Source organism: Cyprinodon variegatus, unplaced genomic scaffold (assembly GCF_000732505.1).
Source record: "Cyprinodon variegatus isolate N-32 unplaced genomic scaffold, C_variegatus-1.0 Scaffold398, whole genome shotgun sequence".
Taxonomy (NCBI): domain Eukaryota; kingdom Metazoa; phylum Chordata; class Actinopteri; order Cyprinodontiformes; family Cyprinodontidae; genus Cyprinodon; species Cyprinodon variegatus.
In genome coordinates, this window is record NW_015150851.1 from 84,508 (window position 1) to 104,738 (window position 20,231).

A 20,231-nucleotide genomic window follows, 5' to 3' on the forward strand; every position below is an offset into this window, starting at 1 on the left:
CAGACTAATGAAATACTAACTGTAAAATTATCTATGTAAACAAACCTCATCACTTGAGAAGGTAGGTGATGCGGACGTCGTGGAAGACATTTTGTTCCGTAACGCCGTACTGTTGGGGGGGGTGGGTGGTTAGGGGGGACGTTAGATGTCGCTGAAAATTACACACTGTAGCTTTAATACTTTTCACCAATGTTCCCTCCATTTGCTATCCATTGTTGTTTTGCTTTATTAATGTTTCTTTTTTGCTTAAATGGAGATTTGCTTAACATTTTATTATTATATTGTTATTTCTATCATGTAAATGAAGAAAATAATGCGATATTGGCTTTAACAATCTGCCCAGAAATATTGGCAGCGGATCAGTTAGACCAGGAGTCTGCAGACCTCTGGGTTTGACTGTCGCAGTAATCGGCACAGTTCTTAAGCTGGGCTTACGCTGCACGATTTATTTTTTATTTTTTCCCTTTTCTTGTGGATTCTTCAGTCGTGCGAGGATTTTTAGATGGGACCGAGTTTCAGCCTCATGGTACGTCCTGCGGCGTGTAGTATACAAGGGGTAACGAGGGGCTATTAGCCTCTAATGACCACATCCAGGAATCGTGAGGTTGGGCGAAAATCAAACATGTTTGGAATTCGGGCGGCTGTAATAAGGTGTTCATGGAAAAATCCTGCTTTCGCAGCAGATCTATGAGCTGATTTACCAGAACCTCATGCACTGTGCATGTGCAAACATCGGCGTTCTTCTTCTTTTTCCAGATTGACAAGTCCGACCAACGCCATCTCTCAGCGCTGAACAAAAAAAACATTAATTTTGAATCTGATGTAGCCGCACAGTTTGAGAACATGAATCGTTAGCTGCAAAATTTTAAACTCTTCCGTTTCGTCGTACAATTTGAGCTATAGCTTCGTGCAACAATTGAAAAACTCGCACAGTGTATGCCCAATTTAAAGGACCTCTCTCAATCTCTGCATGTCTGCTGTGTTTTAATCTGAAGAAGAAATAAAAAAAGGTGCATTTTTGTTTTTTTCTTATGACGTGAGGAATACTTTTTTCATTACTTGAAGGAGAACTGGATAGTAATTAAATAGCAATATATAACAATCTAATTTGTTTTTTATGTGTTGTTTTTTTTATAACTACTTTCTCATATGTTGGAGTTTTATAAACGTGGCAAAATGAATGTTTTTTTTTTTTTGTTCAGGCATGTATTGGAAGTCTTCAAGACTTTTCTTTATATCTATAGAAATTATATTGAGTTGATGGAAATGAAGAAAGATGTTGTCATGTATTGATAATGGGGTAACTGTAACTAATTAGTAGAGGATTTTGGGCATCATGTGGAAACTTTTAGAAATTACAGCCGTTTTTTTTCTTCCTCCTCGTCTGCAGAGCCACTTTTGATCCACGTCGTTTGGGATTTTTTTTAAAAACACGTTTATTTACTCGTCGCATGTATGTGTTCATGCAGGGACAGGGTAGCAGATCGTACTTCTTAATTTGTGTTAAATTTGGATGATAATTTATTTTTATCTAATAATTCATTACATTTTTACTTTACCTGTGGTAAATTGACTGATAGCTGTGTTTTAGTATGAGGCTGGAGCCTTTTTGATTTCCTTTTTAGAATCGTCACCATTTATTTTTTTTTCCTAATTTCAGATTTTGGGACGCTGCTAGATTTGGAGCATGATCTCCCAGATGAACTTATCATCCCCAGTGAGCCGGTTCTTGTGAATGACGGGGACCTTAACCAGCTGAGCAGCACCTTGGGAAGAGGACCTGGAGGCGGCAATGGGACCGCAGGAGGAATGGGGCTTGGGTTCGGCTCAGGAGGGGAACCTGGGGGTGTTGTTGGGGGCCAAGATGCCGTGGCTAAGCACAAGCAGCTGTCTGAGCTTTTGCGGACATCCACCTCAAGTCAACAAGGGCATCAAGGAGCAATGGGCGGCTCTGGCGGCCCTTCGGCGATGGCGCAACACTTGGCCAACCTGAAGGCATCGTCAGGTCAAGGGCCCCAGCAGATGATGGGGCAGCAGCAGCACCTCTCCCCACAGCAGCAGGCTAACATGATGCAGGGCCAACAGCCTGGAATGATGGGCAACAGAGGCATGATGGGCATGCAGCAGAAAGCCAATAACGGACAGCAGCAGCCGGGTATGATTGGGAATCAGGTGATGAACGGCTCCCCCAGGATGGGCTTCAGTAATCAGGGGATGGCCGGCAGCGGCAACATGTTGGCCGACAATCTCCAGCAGCAGGGACCCGGAGGGCTAAGGGGGCAACAGCACGGCGCGATGAACAAGGTAGGCCAAGCGTCCATGTGATCCATATTGGTGCTGGGAATTATCCCTTACATGTAAAATCAGTTTCAGTCTAAAGTTGAACCGTTCATCCTTCTATTTTTAGATTCATATTTTTTGTATTTTAATCAATCTTGAAAGAATCTATTGCTTTATTTAGGCTCTGGAGTTTTGGAAAATTACCCATTTAGCCTTTAAGGCAGCCAAATGTCTATGGAGTGAACTCTGTTCCATTGGTATTAAAGCAAAGAACACATTTGTAAATTAAAATCTGATAAAAAAAAAAGAATCCAGAAATGAAATTTTGAAAAAGATGTTTTAATAAAAAAAAAAACTAACTTTAATATTTTTAAATTGTGTTTTTTGGGGTTGCACGGAGTTTGTTGTAGTTTAGCGTTATTGCCTCACAGCTATAAGGTTCTTGGTTTGATTCCTGGCCCGGGGTCTTTCTGCATGGAGTCTGCATGTTCTTGCTGTGCATAACAGGGTTCTCTTTGGGTTCGAATCCGGCCTGTGGTCCTTTCCCGCAGGGCTATCCCCCTCTTTCATACCTCCTTTCCTGTCAGCCTACTGTTTATTAAAAATCCTGATATATCCATAAATCGATTTTATTTATTTATTTATTTTTTCTTCCCCCGCACTCCTATCACACTACCCGATAGCGGGCCACTGTCACAACAAATCCCATTGTGCTTTGCGAGGAGAGCTCTCGTTGGACACTCATTTAAAACGGCGTAACCACTTTATAGTGATTGGGGCGGACATTCAGACACAGCCTAGGCGTAAGTATGTCTCTGAGTTGTCCTATGATGGACTGGCCACCTGTACAGGGTGTGTCCCGCTATTCACCCATAGACTGCTGAAGATGAGCACCATGTTCCCGACAGATGAAGTTGCATTTTTTTATTTTTTTGTTTGTTTGTTTTTTTTTTTTTTTTTTACAGATTATATACTTTGAAATGTTTCCTTTTAAATTGTTTTTACAGAATTTATATATATATATTTTTTCCATATTTCTGTTTTATCAGATTTCATTTTAAAAATTTTCACTCTTATCAAATGGACTTTTACAGATCACATTCTCTTCACTTTAAGCCTTATGCAAAGGTTGTTGCTAACATCCAGCAGACCAGAAGAGAATGTGATCTGTAAATCANCAGCAGGGACCCGGAGGGCTGAGGGGGCAACAGCACGGCGCGATGAACAAGGTAGGCCAAGCGTCCATGTGATCCATATTGGTGCTGGGAATTATTATATTTTGTAAATTAAAATCTGATCTTAAAAAAAAAAAAAGAATCCAGAAAATAAACCTTGAAAACAATGTTTTTAATAATAATAATAAAAAAAAGCCTAACTTTAATATTTTTAAATTGTGTTTTTTGGGGTTGCACGTTGGGAGTTTGTTGTAGTTTAGCGTTATTGCCTCACAGCTATAAGGTTCTGGGTTTGATTCCTGGCCCGGGGTCTTTCTGCATGGAGTCTGCATGTTCTTGCTGTGCATAACATGGTTGTGTTTGGGTTCGACCTGGCCTGTGGTCCTTTCCCACAGGTCTCTCCCCCTCTTTCATACTTCCTTTCCTGTCAGCCTACTGTTCATAGAAAAAAACGAGCCACTTTTACCGTAAAAACTCAACCCCCCCCAAAAAACAAAAAAAAAAAAAAAAAACATGACTGTTAGCTAAATTGGAGGTTCTGAATCGTCCCTATGGCTGTTTCCAAACGTCGTCCTCATCCCTAGATCCCTCAATCACTGTACAGAGCAGGGACTATATAGTGGACTTTATAGTGAACTCGCGGCAACTGACCTTTTTGCTCCCCATTGGTCATGTAATTCCTCCCCCCTACACGGTGCATACACCATCTTTTTAATTTGTCACCGCTCACACTATAGAGGTGAGTATTGGCATGTGTGCTGCAATATGATAGGTCTCACGATGCTTGGGTTCCGATACAATATAACAATACTGCAACATCACTATATTGTGATATTTTACCCGACTATCAAAGTAATGTGTATAAATAAAAAGCAAGTGCTGTATATGTTCATTGGAATCCATGTTGTTTGGGGTTTGAGTCGGTCCACGTCTTCCACAGTAACTTCCTCGACCAGAGAAATTATGTTATGGTGCACTGTAAAAGGGCTCCACAGCGCCATCTGCCAGAGTGGCGGTGGAGTTAGCCTATTTCCCCACATTGTTTTAGAGATTGTGTTTTTTAAACGATATTAGGAACTGAAATATGGACATTATATTGGGTAGCCAAAAATCCTGATTTATCCATAAATCGATTTTATTTATTTATTTATTTTTTTCTTCCCCCACACTCCTATCACACTACCCGATAGCGGGCCACTGTCACAACAAATCCCATTGTGCTTTGCGAGGAGAGCTCTAGTTGGACACTCATTTAAAACGGCGTAACCACTTTATAGTGATTGGGGCGGACACTCAGACACAGCCTAGGCGTAAGTGTGTCTCTGAGTTGTCCTATGATGGACTGGCCACCTGTACAGGGTGTGTCCCCCTATTCACCCATAGACTGCTGGAGATGAGCACCATGTTCCCGACAGATGAAGTTGCATTTTTTCATTTTTTTGTTTGGTTTTTTTTTTTTTTTTTTTTACAGATTTTATACTTTGAAATGTTTCCTTTTAAATTGTTTTTACAGAATTTATATATATATTTTTTCCATATTTCTGTTTTATCAGATTTCATTTTAAAAATTTTCACTCTTATCAAATGGACTTTTACGGATCACATTCTCTTCACTTTAAGCCTTATGCAAAGGTTGTTGCTAACATCCAGCAGACCAGAAGAGAATGTGATCTGTAAATCAAAATTTGCAAAACGTATTCACACCATATATGTCAAAGCAACATGTTTTTTAGTTGCAAATGTAACATGCTAATTGAACCTGTATCAGAAAACAAACTGTATCCAGCCAGCCCACAAATCCACCTCGTTAAAGCTCTGCTACGCTCATCCATACCTCCCAGTTAGCTCTGCTTCTGTACCTTTTCATCAGGCTTCGAAGTGATTCACTGCGAAGCTTCGCATGGACTCAGATTTGTATTTATTTATTTTATGATTTTTGTTGGATGTCTGTGTAGAGGCCAAACATTGTAAACCTGTTCATAGGGAAGGGCTGAAAACAGCAGATGAACAAGATGCTGAGTCAGATCAAGAGGATAAGAATAAAACTAACATTTATTTTAAAGAAATGCATGTTGGGGGGGATCTGCTTGGTTTCTGGTTCTGATTTAAAAAAAAAATAAAATTTGATTTTTTTTATTTATTTCCTCTTTAATGGGAGGGTTACAATCTAGAGATGGACTGATACACCATATGGACAACTTTAGTTTTGTTTTTCTGGCCAATATTTACATGTTTCTCTTTTTTTTTTTCTTTTTTGGGTGATGTGGTACAATATCTGCAGATTTTGAATGATTTATTACTTCATCCAGCAGCCATGCCTTTAGATCACCTAAGGTGCATGCATTGCCGCTCCCTGCATGATTTGTTTGATCTGTTAAGAAAGGTTTCTTTTATGTTTGAATTCAGACTTGTGCAACATTATGTTGTTTTAACGTGTAAATGAATGGTAACGAAGCAACAGCAGCTCTAAGAATTGGCCCAAAAATATCAGCAGCATGTATCTGGAATCAGTTAGACTGACTAACCCCAATCAAAAAAAGACTCTTATAGATATTGTAAAAGAGATATAGATTAGCATTATATAGATTAGCATTTCTGAGTCAACTGGTTAAAGGAAAAAAAAAACTGCAATCAAAACACCAATCAGTTTAGAGGGGATTTAAGCAAAAATATTAAATCTACACACAATTCAAATTATGTGTCTTTATAAATGCACTTTTCTGATTGATAAAAATAATTCTTAAAGGTATAGTGGCGGATGTTCTTTTACCAGATGGATCATCAAAATAAGTGTTCTTCCTAATTTTTAATCATTGTGGTGATTGTTTATATAAGGCCGTCCAACATGCTCGTCCCTATTTTATTTACAGGTGGTGAGTCTGACATAGTAGAAAAATTGCAAATCTTTTGGAAAGTAAGCTTGTATTACCGATGCAAACAGTAACTTTTAAACAGAATGTGCACGAGGAGAAATGGGCTCGTGCACACTCTTACACGTGTCTAATAGGCGTTTTCTTCAACAAGAAGTTCCCCACTAAACCAGAGGGTGGCATCAGGGCCAATTGAAAGCCTCAGCATCAGACTCAAAAAGTCCCGAGGAATTATACTAAAGAAAACAACAAAAGAAAAGAGAAAACTGTTGGTTTGTTTGCAGGATCAATTGAAAACTTCTGAACTGATTTGGAGGAAATGTTTTCCAGAAGGTGCGCCTAATGCAAAGCAACGATAAATTTACATTTCGTAATGATCCAGATCATGTGTGAGTTTTAGCTATAGGTGTAAGCCACAATTTGGGGCAAAAAATTGCTGCTTGGTGGAGGTCTGCGCTCTCCTGGTGCTTTTCGACTTTTGTTGCTTTTAGATTTGAAGCTGTACTGAAATAAAATACACCTCATAGCTTTCATTCAGTCTTTTTATGTTTGAACTAGACGGCCACTGGTAATATAATGTAAACAGGAACAGCGGAAATCCCGCCATACTGAAATGTCAAACTAATTACCAACACTGAGGAAAAAGTAGTTTATGCTTCTTTTTTTTTTTTCTTCTGTTATCGCTGCATTATTTTATAAAAGCCCAGGGTTATTTCTGGGAAGAGCAAAAACAATGAACTTTGATAAATCCCAGTATGGCGAGTGGTGTTACTATCAGCCACATTAGCCTAAACAGAGCGAGCCCCACTGGTTGGTTTCATTGTTTCACTGTTAAGTATCTGACTGAGCTACTGCTTCACAATTTTATTCATACTGCAGTAAACCGTTGATTTTGTTGACTAAAACCTCACAATAAGCTTTAGTGTTTTTTATAAGAGCAACCTAGTGAAACCAAACTTTCAAACTGTCTGCAGAGGTTTTCACCTCCATAGTGGAGCGTACCATTTTCCTACATTTCTTGTGACGTATTCCTACACTTTCCACATGTCCTCTCTGCAATTTCAGTTTGGCGCTACAGTTGTCTCGGTGTAACCGTCTTATGTGTCAGAAATCATATTCATATAGCACAAGACAGAAAAACAAAAATTTGGAGAAAAAGGTAAAAGTATTACATCTTTAAAGAAAACAAAAAGAATACAAGAAAATGTGAAAAATTATATCTGTGGAATTTATTTTAGAAAGAATAAAATTAAAAAAGTTCCCATCAAACCCTATTTTTTTTTGGGAATGGAACCTTTTTTAAAGTTTTGTTTCTGAATTGCATTTTCTTCAGATTTCCATTTACAAAATGTCTTCTTTGTTTATAACAATAATGGAACAAAATTCGCTTCATAGTTTGCCTCTTATGATGCAAAACAAATTATCACCAAAAACTGAAGAAGCACAAGTTGGTGCACGAACTGAAATATAAGTAAGTCAGTTTTCCCTTTGGTTTAAGCAGCTAAATAAGACAAATCTCCAGTAAAGTCATTTTGAAAAATCACTTCATTATCTTATTTTAAGTTCATAACATCCAATTATCTGATTTTAAGGGCAGAAATACTCATTGTACCGACAAATCATATATACAAGCTCCAGGCTTTTACCTGGGAATATTTCATGGGTGTATAACACCATGAAATTATCCTCCCCCGGATAATTTTGAAACGTAAACTCTGAAACCCTATTTCCTGCATCTTGAGGTGGAATGAACTACTGTTGTTAGTGTTGTTCAGGGATTTGGTGCAAACTGCAGGCACCAGGATAATAAAAACAAACATATTTTACTGGCAGGTTTTGATATTTTAAGTTAAATCAGGCATTAATAAACGGTTTCAGAGGAGTGATCATAGAGGAGCTGTGTCTGTCTCCCTGCCAGCTCCCAGATCAGCTTCTCTGATTGGTTAATGTGGCACGTTAAGCAGCAAAAATTCCATTTCTCCAACTCCAGCAGCTGCTGCTTTGAGCGAAGTTCCAGGGGAAAATTAGGACACGCAATTTCTTTTTTTTAGTAAACAGTTTACAATGTATGGCTGTAAGCATTACTAGCTTAAAGCATGACCGGCTCAAATTAAGAGCAGATACACCAGGGGTCTGCAACCTGCGGCTCCACATGTTGCTCTTTGGACCCTCTCCAGCGGCTCTTCATAGTGGCTAAAATGTATATAAAGAGCTTAATAATGTATTATAATAAATACCAGTATTAAAAGCTTTAGTGTTTTTTATAAGATGGAAAAGAATGAGATTAAAAAAAAAAAACAGAAATATTTTTAAGAGCAATTTTCTTTTAATTAGCTTGGAAATTATGTGTTTTAATATTATTTTGAATGCTAAAAATACATAAATTGTTGATTGTTTAAGATGGCAACTAATTTCCTATATAAGATAAAAAAAAGGTCATTTTATATTTGTATGGCTATTACCTGGTTGGACTTGGGGCAAAACGGTTCTTTGGATATGAAAGGTTGCAAAACCCTGAGATAAATAGGGCTGCAACTAACGATTATTTTAAAAATCGATGAATCGGCCGATTATTTTTTCGATTAATCGATGAATTGGACAAAAAATATTTTTTATATTAACCTCTTTATTCCAAAATAAACATTTTAGACAGAACAAACAAGCACACAAGTACAGGTTGCTCATTAACTGTACTGGTGCAATATGAAAAAAAAATGTTTGTGTTAAAACTACGCAAACTTACATGAGAAATGTAGCTGTTCATCCACAAAATATAGGGTACTTTGTTTCATAAAGCGCAAAAAGAGACAGGCATTTTTGTTTTTTAAAGCCCCTAAGGGGTTCAAACAATAGGTCCCCCCATTTCAACAAATGAGTTTTTTTAGACTAGAAGAGTTCTGCCTTTTAAGACAGGAAAGTATAGCAGTTAAAGTTGCTACTTGAGAAAATACTGAACCATAGAGATAAAAATAGCCCTGTGATTCAAATTATAAATTGTATTTGGAATAAAAATGAGAGAACTAGGGGTGCTAAAAAACACATCCTCCAAAGACAGATATTTACATGGAAATGTGGCAGATAATTAATTGACATATTACTGATCTTGCTGGATTTTATTCTGCTTTACTTCCATAAATTGCAGGATCTTCTTTACTTTATTTTTGCCAGAAGATTTAAACTTTAAAAGCCTTGCCCTCATAATTTGCAAGTTGATTTATTTATAAAGAAAATATAAACGCTGCTTTAGCTAATTCAAATGAAATTAAAAGTAAAATAAGTAGCCAACCTTATCACTGTCTGTAACCTACTAACACGGTAAGGAAAGCATCAGATGAGCTACCTGAGAAACTAACGTTACGTTTCCCCACTTTAAAACCAAACAAACATGGTTACTCATCCTGCTGATCAGCTATCTTCACTGCCATTGAAGGCTCCAACGTGTTTCCTTTTCAGGTGCTGCGTCATAACAGTGGTGCTTCCGCGCCATGTTCATTTGTTTTTACAAAAGTTGCATGTTACAACTTTTTTCTCTTTACAAAGCGCAGGCTATTTTAATTATTGTGATCAATTTGCGCCATCAATCCCGGCGCATGCGCGCTACATTTGCAGTCTGGACGCTGAGGGTAAACTCCTCACTAAAGTCCTGCGGCTCGGACTGCAGCGCTGAGAGGGAGAGGGGGAAAGGGGTTGGGATGGGGGAGGCGCCCCACGGCAGGCAAAAGCCGCCAGTGACACAGTAAAGAGTCGCCAGATTTGTCGCTAGTCGCTTTTTTGAAAAATAGTCGCTGGAGGGGTCTGAAAAGTCGCTGAGTTGGCAACACTGCAACTGCGGCGCTGACTCGCTCCGCCATATTTTTTTTCTTCCCCCGGATGACGCATTAATCGCGCGACACAACTAATCGATGATTAAATTCGTTGCCAACGCTTTTAAAAGTTGATTTTTATCGATTTTATCGATTCGTTGTTGCAGCCCTAGAGATACACTTATTTGATTTGCTGTGAAACCCTTAATAATTATACTAAATCTGACTGAGTTCCTTCTGGACTCAATCGACACCAAAATGCATCAAGAACCAGAGCGCATGTAACCTAAAGGTTGGTTTGAAAAAGATCTCACTGTAAATTCTCCCTTTTGAACCCATCTGCTGCCATTTCAGTATTCAAATCCCTACATGCATATGAACACTATTGAATATCCTCATACTTGATTATTATTCAGATCAGTTTACTTTTATAGACTAATTCACAAACATTTCATCTCAAGGAACTTTAGAGACAGTGCAGACAGAGAGGTGAAGTTTCTATTTAAGGAAACTCTGCTGATTGCATCCAGTCATGTTCGCTTGCTTAGAGTTGTTGACTTTACAGTACTCACTGCTCTTTCTCTTCTGACCTTTCCTCTTCCAGCCTGGAATGATGGGCGGCCCGGGGGGCTCATTTGGAGCTCCATACGGTGGTCAAGGAGGTCAAGGTCTAGGAGCCGCAGGGCTGAGCTCTCAGCTCCAGAACAAGTCTCCATTGGGTAACAGCCTGGCCCAGTTCGGTGTGGACAAGAAGAACCAGCCAATGCAAGGAATGAGTGCCATGGTAAGGCAATGACAGATTTAACAATGCTGAACCAAACCGCTTCATTATTTCCTGCCTCCTCTTTTGCCTTTATTATTTTAATCCTTTCAGACCACAACTTTTTTCTTTTTCCTCCCTCTGTTTCTTGGTCACCAAGCAGTCACAAACAGGTGTAGGTGGTCCAGCAGGTGCACCTGTGGGAGGAGCACAAGGTATGGTCCCCAACGCGCAGGCAGGTCTAGCAGGATACAACCCCCAAGCCTCTGCGGCATCCGCTGCAGCCGGAGCGCCTCCTACAGCCGACCCTGAGAAGCGCAAGCTGATCCAGCAGCAGCTGGTGCTCCTACTTCATGCACATAAGTGCCAGCGGCGAGAGCAGGCCAATGGGGAGGTTCGACAATGCAACCTGCCCCACTGTCGCACCATGAAGAATGTCCTGAACCACATGACCCACTGCCAGGCTGGCAAGTCCTGCCAAGGTGAGGCGTAGGAGCTGATGCTTTATACACTACTGGCAGCTATGCTATAGGTGACATGTTGTAATGGTTATTGCAACACCCAGTGGTTGTTTACAAAACATAAAGGGAGACAAAGGTCTGATGTTTTTTCTTTTAAGGGGTCATAAACGGACTGGACCTCAGCAGAGAGCCATGATCAAAAATACAAAAAAATAGAAAACTATAAGAAAAAGAAGTTTAAAAAACAATAAAAAAATACCCAAACAAAACAACAGCCCATTTCACCATCAATTAAATGCCAAAATAAAAATAAAATAAAATAAATCAATGCGCCACTCCTAAAAATTTTTTCGTTATTTAGTAATTTTAGAAGAAAGAAGAACACTTTTTTTCCAATGTGAGACTTGGGTGTGGGGCGGCTTCCCTCCACCTCAACAATCAAGCTTTGTGCCAACGATGTAGAAAATGCAATGAGTTCTTGACTTCCTGCCAGAAGTTCCAGGCCATCAGCATTGACCCCTAATTAAAAAAAGAAATAAAGCAGATTAGGTGTTATTTTTACTAGAAATGTGCAAAAAAACTCCTCAAAAGCTCCTCCCAAAAATTGTTGTATTTAACAAAACTGAAAGATGTGAATCAAAATAGCCGAAACCCATCAGCATCTTTCACAGGATTGATCTAATTCAAAATTTGTCTTTCCCAGTTTTGATTTACCTTGATTCGCAAATTTATACCATCCTTTATGTCCCCCCCCACCCGCTGCAGTGGCTCACTGCGCCTCCTCCAGGCAGATTATCTCCCACTGGAAGAACTGTACGCGGCACGACTGTCCCGTTTGCCTGCCGCTGAAGAATGCCGGGGACAAGAGGAACCCGCAGTGTGAGTGTCTGTATCTGACCAAAGCAACATATTCAATATATTTGGTTATTTTAACTGTATTGATATCATTTTTAACAGTTATGCAGGTTTACAGGCTAAGGTTGATCAGATTTGAGTAATGGATTAGAACCAACAACCTCTGTATTTTTGCCTCTCTTATGAAATCTGCAGTATTTATTTAGTTTAGTGATTGCTTAGTTTTTTTATCAAAGAAAAGAAATGTGCAGTAATTCTTTTTTCTGTATAAATAAATCAGATGTATTTATTATAAAAAAGAAATATAAATTATTTATTAACATATTTTGTATAAAAAGAAATCTGGAGTATTTTTTTTTAGGGTTAAGCATAAGATGTCTATATATTATTTAGAAATCACAGATTTTTTTTGTTTTTCTTTGAAAGCTGTTCATCAGAAGGGATCCATTATCTGATCTGTTCTTCTTCTCCTTCACACAGCCCTGCTCAGCGTAGCCAGTTCAGGACTGGGAAGCTCGCTTTGTCCCGTTCCTGGTGGCCAGCCCAGTACGCCGAACATCACCCCACCCAGTCAGATCGACCCCAGCTCAATAGAAAGAGCCTACGCCGCCCTGGGGCTCACCTACCAGGGAAACCAGATCCAGGGTCAGACTGGTCAGCCCAACATGCCCAACCAGGGCCAGGCTGGCATGAGGTCTCTCAATACAATGGGTACGACGGATTAGAGCTTATGTGCTGCTCATCTTGTTTCAGAATAAAAGAATTGTGTAAAAATAAATCAAACATATTCTTATCTAAACCTTGTTATAGCTTAAATAAACTCAACAAAATCACCCCCAAATTCTTCTGAAGCAGACAGTGATCGAAGATTGCTCAGGACAATCATGTATTCCACTTTCTTCTTCTACAGGTGTCAATCAGATCGGAGTAAATGGCAGTGTCGGTGCCTCCCCTCAGAGTCAACAAGGCAGTTTACTGCAGGACGCCATGATGCATAGTAACGTGAATAACCTAAGGTAAGAAATACCGAACAATATTCCTCACAGAATCATTAGAAACTGCAAAAGCAGCTGTTTGGCAAGCACTTTAGCTCAAGCTTAAACTGTCCTTTTAGCTTGATGAATGATGCTGTAGGAATCGGATCGATGCCTACGGCGGCCCCTCCCTCTGCCACGGGTATAAAGAAAGGTTGGCATGAAGACATCACACAGGATCTCCGAAACCACCTGGTACACAAGCTGTAAGTACAAGAAAAAAATAACTTCTTCTCATTCACGGCTGCAATGCAATCCAGAACGGTTCACGCGCTTTAAGCTTTTCTACATGTTGTAGATCTGAGTTTCTCTCATTAGGATTTTATTTCATGAGCAAACAGAAAGAAAGTGGATTGCAAACAGGGATCAGTTCATATTTGAACCTAATTTTCAGTAGTTCTGTGTGGTGAATATTACATTTTTGATCAAAGTTGTGCAGTTTTTGCAAAATCTTGTGCTAAAGCATAAGCTTCATCAGGTTAGAGGTGTTTCTTCGCTGGTCGTGCACTATAGTCGGCACCTGAATAGGGCGGAGCCTTGCTTTTTATTAGCCATGCTTGTTCTGTCGACTCTAGCAGCGGCTTCTGACTTGTTTTTTTTTTTTTTTTTGGGACTAAATCATTCATTCCCATCAAAGCCGATATTTTATAGAAGCAACTTTTCACTTGAATATCCACTGTGACTTTCTGAGTATGTTTATTACAGCCTTTCACATCAGGAGACTGTAAATTTAAATATTTTTGGCAAATCAGAATAAACAGATAGTGTCTGATCTAAAGGTTTTTAAGTGAGTTTTATTTTGGCTGAAGATTAAGGTGGAAGTTGAAAAGCCTTTTGCAGCTACAATTTAAAATAAAATTTGAGCAGCTTCTACGGAGGTGTTAAAGGGGATAAATTCAAATATATAAATGTATCATGAAATAAATAAATGTCAATATAACATTCTATAAATTGACCAAGAACAATACAACGTAAAATTATATAAATAAGGGCTGCAAACATTAATCGGATTAATCGATTATTGAAATGATCGTCAACTAATTTAGTAATCGATGGAGTATAGAGACTCTAAAACATGCCTTTACCTGACAGTGACCCACTTAGAGCCGCAATTATACCAAGATTGCTTTCATCTGCCAATCTGCTCTATCCAGAACTCCTCAAATGAAAAAGTTTTAGTTTCACTTGTTTTATTTTTGCTTTAAGTCTTCTTTTAGGAAACTTATCTAGTCGATTATTAATCAGTTAATTGATTAATAAAACAATCGACAGATTAATCGATTTGCAAAATAATCGTTATTTTCAGCCCTTTTATGAGTAAGTGCACCATAAAATGTCCCATTAATGAATTATTTTATTTGTTTTATCATAAAATAAATCAAGGTTTTATTAAATGAACCATGAAATAAATTAATGTAAAATAAAAATAAAAATGTTATTAAATATTCCATTAAACAATTAAATGTAGCTTGTAATTATAAAATGTAAAACTAAAGTAGTTTAGTGTCTAAAAAGTAAATTAAAGAGTTTAGAAAAAAAAATCCAGAGGGAGCTGTACTGCCTTTCTTCTGAGAATCAGCCAATCAGACATCAGGATTTCTATAAGCCCCGCCCACTCAGTTTGATAAGTTGACGGTTTTATGATTTCATGAGTCTGCCATTAAATCAAATAAAATACGCAATGAAATAAGGAAATTTATATTTAAATGACTCAATTTAACAAAAATTAACTTTAACTTTTTATTTTCATAATTTAAAATTGATATTTTATTATTTAGTGGCACATTTGATTTCATGACTTATTCCAATGAAACATTTATTTATTTCATTTTTGATTTAATTATTTTATGGTACTTTTTGTTTATCACTTGGTTCTTTTAATAAAACATTTAATTATTTAATGATATAGTAAATAAATGTATGTTGCATTTGATTATTTAATGGGAAATAAAAGCCTCGTTTTTACTTTACTTATTAACCTCGAGCCTTTTCCTGTTGCTTGTTCTCTCACAGTGTCCAGGCCATCTTTCCTACGCCGGATCCGGCTGCGCTAAAGGACCGGCGAATGGAGAACCTGGTGGCCTACGCCCGAAAAGTTGAGGGAGACATGTATGAGTCAGCCAACAGTAGAGTAAGCCTTCTCTCTTCTTATTTTGTTAAACTCACTAAGAACTTGATAAAAATGAGAATTTCTAAATGAAAGTTGTATCATCACAAGGCAGACTGTCCTCTGATGATATAACATTTAAGTAACTTCTTCAAGCTTGCTGATTGGTTGTTCTGCTGTCCTGTTTTTACCAGGGTGAGTACTATCACCTGTTGGCAGAAAAGATCTATAAGATTCAGAAGGAGCTAGAGGAGAAAAGGAGGACACGGCTGCAGAAACAGAGTCAGACGATTGGGCCTAACATGGGCCAGACCCCCCTTGGTTTGTCTCAAAGTTAGTTTCTAACAGGAATGCGTTTGACTCATTCATTGATCACTTTATCTGATATGATTTTTCTTTTTTCACCTCACCTCTTCATTTTTTTTAAACCATTTGTACGATGTTTTTTTTTTTTTTTTTTCCAGTGTAAAAACTCAAATCAAATGTTCAAAATCTTGCCATGTAGTTTTTAGTCACTTCTTTGGTAAAAGTTGTTTCAAAACTTTTGTAACCAGTACTGCAGGACTTGGACTCTGCAGTTACTCCTCAGTGCACTGATGGCTGTTATGATCCGTTTGCAGACGGCCCCCTCCCCGACCCATCAATGGTGCGGCCGTCTGGACCCGGTCAGATGCTCAACAGGATGCAAGGCCCAGGTAAAACATATCCTGTCAACTTCTTTCCTTCAGCGTTTTATCAACTAAATTTGTATTATTTTCATAACCAAAGAAAACCTTTTAGTAATGGCAATAAAAACTGGAAATTTAAATCTGATTAAAATGGAATCCAGAAATGAAAACATTTTAATAAAAAAAAAGGTTTTGAGAGAAACTTTTTTTTTGTATACTATTTAAAGTTTTACAAATTGCATTTTTTTTTTTTTTTTGCAAATATTATTTACAAACCATATTCAATGCATGTATTCATATCGACTACTCCATAGTTTAAAGCTCCTAGATGGGCTGATAAGATTAATACAAGCTTTTAAATAACAAAAATTTAAACTCCTCGTGCAGAATTTGCACTAAAATCTCAGTAGATTCCAGAGAAAAGTCTTCTGTGTTTCATCCTAAACATTTTTTTTTCTCAGGTATGAACCAGTTCAATCAGATGGGGATGCCGTCTATGGGTCAGAGATCCACACCGCCTCTTCCTATGGGAGCCTCTGGGAACCAGGTTGGTTCTTTGATCTGTCTTGTTTAAACTTCATCCTCCTGTTCTGTAAAACACTGCTGATTAATGATTCTCATTTAGAGAGGACTGTTGGTTTAAGAGTGAAGCTGTTCCACAGAAATGAACAAAACCATTTTATGTTTGTGAACGTTTTGGTCTAGCTTGGAATGGTTGGGCCCAGAGTGGGACAGCCCAACGTCAACCAACTGCAGAACCAGTATCTGTCCCATGGACAGTTTCCTGGGTCAGGACCTGGAGTTGGAGGGCCTCAGCCTGGAATGGCCCAGCCAGGAGCCCAGGGTGGCATGGCACAGGTAAGAAGAGCCTTAATAGAATTTATGATTTTACTGATTGGATCAGGTACTTTTAAAAGTTGTGAAAACCAAAATATGAATGTCCTTAGAAATGTGTGTGGTTACAGCGTACATGGAGGAAACTTAAACACACAAACACGTTTGTTCTGCTATATGTAGTGACTCCCATTGACTTCCATTGATTTTCAGTCATTTTGAACCATTTCTATGCCCTAACACTAAAACTAACCCTTGAGGGCTGTGTATTCTCCCGCAGCAGTGTGTCGCAGTGAGCTTGCTGCAAGTATGATGCAGATATTTTTGATTTATGCACAATTTTGAAGCGTGCTCTGTGCTATATTATTCCACGCCACAATGGTAGAGCGCCAATCAGGAACTAGCTGTGGGTCTAGATACCGCCAAGGCGGAGAGGAAGTTGGGCTTTTTGTGCCACAACGGAGGGACATGAGGGTGAAAAAATGCGGGGATCCAGGTGGAAAAAGGATTCCAGCGTTCTTCTAGCTGGTCCATCTTCACGCGTTGTTTTCCACAATGGCGGTCATACAAACAAAACAAGCCAGTAAGGTACCAAACAGGAAATACGCGTGCTGTAGAGCGGATATAGATTGACCAATCAGAGGCCTCCTGTCTGCATAACTGTCTGTGGTCACCTTTAATTTTGGAAAGGTGCTGCAGTGTCTGCGGAGGCGGGATATCTGCGTTCACTGCGACAAACACGCAGACGACCTGGTTTCTGAGCATAAACCAACCTGAAACCTAACCATTACCAATGCAGGCCTCACCCTAACCCAATTGACACCTTGGCCCTAAACCTAACCATTATAACCATTAGCGAAATAGCTTGTTAGGACCAGCAACATGTTCTCACTTTACAATAACCGGTCCTCATTGTGATGGTAAAATTGGAAAAATTGTCCTCACTCTGATGGCTAGACAGGTACACACACACACACACACACACACATCACCATACTCAACATGAAACATTTAGGAAAATATCTTTAGTTTGAAAGCTTGATTTCCCTGGTGGTTTTAAAGCTGGATTGATGGTCTTAGAGACGCATACAGTGTTTTTAATTCTGTAACTTTCTACAAAGTTTTCTTTATGTTTAAAATAGTCTTACCAAAGGCTTTTTATCTGAAATGTTTTACATATAAACAGTTTTTATTTTTCTTACTTTGTTTTTTTTTTTTTATTTATGTTTTAAGATTTCCATTAAAAAATTTAGTTTATCTTAACTGGCAATTTTTTCTGTTAAATTGAAGGTTTAATTATGAAGAAGAATAATTAATCTGGATTAGTAATATAATTCAGAGGATAGTTTCTGTTTTCGAGGTTTTTAATTGGGCTCAGATATTTTTCTTTATATAATTATTTCCTGGTTGTAAAGTGGTTCCAAACTGCTACCCTCTTAAAATGTTTCCAAAATCATCCTTCAGAAAGTTACCCATTTTATTTATTTAATTCTCTGCGTTTTGATTTGATATTTTCTTTGCTATTAAGTATTTAAACAATAAATATTTCTTGTTATTAAAATCTTGTGATTTCTTTGTTTTTTGTCTCTTTTTAAACATTCTTCCTTCTTACACAGATGGGAACTCCTCCGTCCCTCTCGGTGGGCAGTCCTCTCGGCCAGCCTGGTTCGGTCAGTGGTCCCAACGGGGTCCCTTCTGTGGGGCCAATGGGTCCACAGAGTGTCGGAGGTCTAAACTCATCCGTTGGCACCCCCACTTCATCCGTGACTTCTTCCATCGCAAACCAACAAGCGAACTCCATCCCCCATCTGGGACCCATGCGCGGCAGCTCTCCCTCCCCAGCACACAGTCGATCCCCCACTCCCCACCAAACGCCTCCCAGACTAGCAGGGTCCCAGACGCCACAGCCGCATACCCCTAATGCCCCACAGTTGGCCCCGCCTTTATCGCTTCAGCAGAATCAGCTCAGCCAGGGGCCCGGATCCAACAAACCTCTGCAGCAGCAACACATGGGGTCCTCGGGCTCCACCACTCCGTCTCATCCTGGACTGACCTCCAGCTCGACGCCGCATGCTGGACAGCTCCCCCGCACTCCGGTTAGTCCAGTTCACCCGTTTAAAGCCCTTTAAGTTTCCTGCTTAAGATGTTTACCTTTTCATATTTCGTCTAGCTCCTCGTCTGTTTTCAGTAAGCTTCATGTTATTTATTCAGCACCAACTCACAACAAATCTGATGTTTATATATCCATGTAAAAAAATGGATTCAGAGCGATTCTTTCCAAGTAGATCATAATTATAAAACATTGCGGTCACACTCAGATTATTATTCGGGTTTTGCTTTAACTCTGAACGGAGTGTTTTTTGTTAACATTTCCCTTGCAGTTGTCCCAGAAGGGCTCCTATCCAGCAGACAGTCAGGCGATGACCCCCGCCTCCGTTAGCAGCCTGGACGCTTCCTCCCAGCAGCCACAGTCGAACGCCTCCGCCACCAACCTCGAACCCAAGATGGGGGTCAAGCATCAGGAAGAGGAGGAGGAGAGCGACGCAGGCAGCTGCTCCAAAGGAGGGAAGCTCAGCAACCACAAGACGGAGGAACAACCTTTCAAATCAGAGGTGAAGAAAGAAGAGGGTTCTGGAGACGGAGGTAAAGCAGTCCCCATGGAAACGTCAACGGCAGGCGTGAAGATTGAAGACAAGAAACCGGAGGTGAAGAAGGAGGTGAAAGAGGAGGAGACTTCAGAGGCAACGGTTCCACAGGCGCCTGTGAAAAAGAAGAGTAAAGAACTATCCTTCATTTTAACTTTCTTTTTTTATTGTATTGTTTGAATGAGTGGAAATCCACTCCTCATCTGACCGTCTGCGTCTCCATCCTGTCATAGCCTTCAAGCCAGAGGAGCTCCGTCAGGCCCTCATGCCGACACTGGAATCTCTTTACAGACAAGACCCTGAATCTCTCCCGTTCAGGATGCCCGTCGACCCACAGCTGCTCGGCATACCGGTACGTTAACTGAAGGAAGCTGACCTTTGCTTGTTCTCTGCGTGGTCCAGCAGACTCTTCCCTTTCACCATGTTTCTAATGACTTTTCCTCCCAATCATTTGAACAGGACTACTTTGACATAGTGAAGAACCCAATGGACCTGTCCACTATCAAGAGAAAGTTAGATACAGGTGAGTGATTTATCTTATTGATCAATAAACGATTAATTAATGAGCAGACTTTTTCTTAAAAATCTGAGTGTTTCTCTTGTATAAAGATGATCTTTCCTGTCACAACATGAATATTTAGCCAGCATATGCCTGATGTCCCAGAATCTCCTAAAACGCTGGCATACACTGAACTTCCTATGTGTTTTTTCAATTTTAGGCGTATGCATAGAGTATACG

At 39.3% G+C, this 20,231-nt stretch overlaps 1 protein-coding gene across 1 annotated transcript in view; it reads left to right on the forward strand.

The window, feature by feature from the left end:
• LOC107092878 (histone acetyltransferase p300-like) overlaps positions 1-20,231 on the forward strand; it is a 45,678-nt gene that overhangs the window by 3,483 nt on the left and 21,964 nt on the right. Inside the window, exons 2-17 of the mRNA XM_015387566.1 lie at positions 1,661-2,304; positions 10,733-10,912; positions 11,049-11,370; positions 12,115-12,228; positions 12,685-12,915; positions 13,115-13,220; positions 13,319-13,444; positions 15,252-15,369; positions 15,540-15,678; positions 15,966-16,040; positions 16,475-16,560; positions 16,719-16,871; positions 18,464-18,943; positions 19,229-19,622; positions 19,726-19,844; positions 19,952-20,015. Of these exons, the coding sequence (XP_015243052.1) occupies positions 1,661-2,304; positions 10,733-10,912; positions 11,049-11,370; positions 12,115-12,228; positions 12,685-12,915; positions 13,115-13,220; positions 13,319-13,444; positions 15,252-15,369; positions 15,540-15,678; positions 15,966-16,040; positions 16,475-16,560; positions 16,719-16,871; positions 18,464-18,943; positions 19,229-19,622; positions 19,726-19,844; positions 19,952-20,015 (3,351 nt within the window). The remainder of the gene's footprint in view (positions 1-1,660; positions 2,305-10,732; positions 10,913-11,048; positions 11,371-12,114; positions 12,229-12,684; positions 12,916-13,114; positions 13,221-13,318; positions 13,445-15,251; positions 15,370-15,539; positions 15,679-15,965; positions 16,041-16,474; positions 16,561-16,718; positions 16,872-18,463; positions 18,944-19,228; positions 19,623-19,725; positions 19,845-19,951; positions 20,016-20,231) is intronic.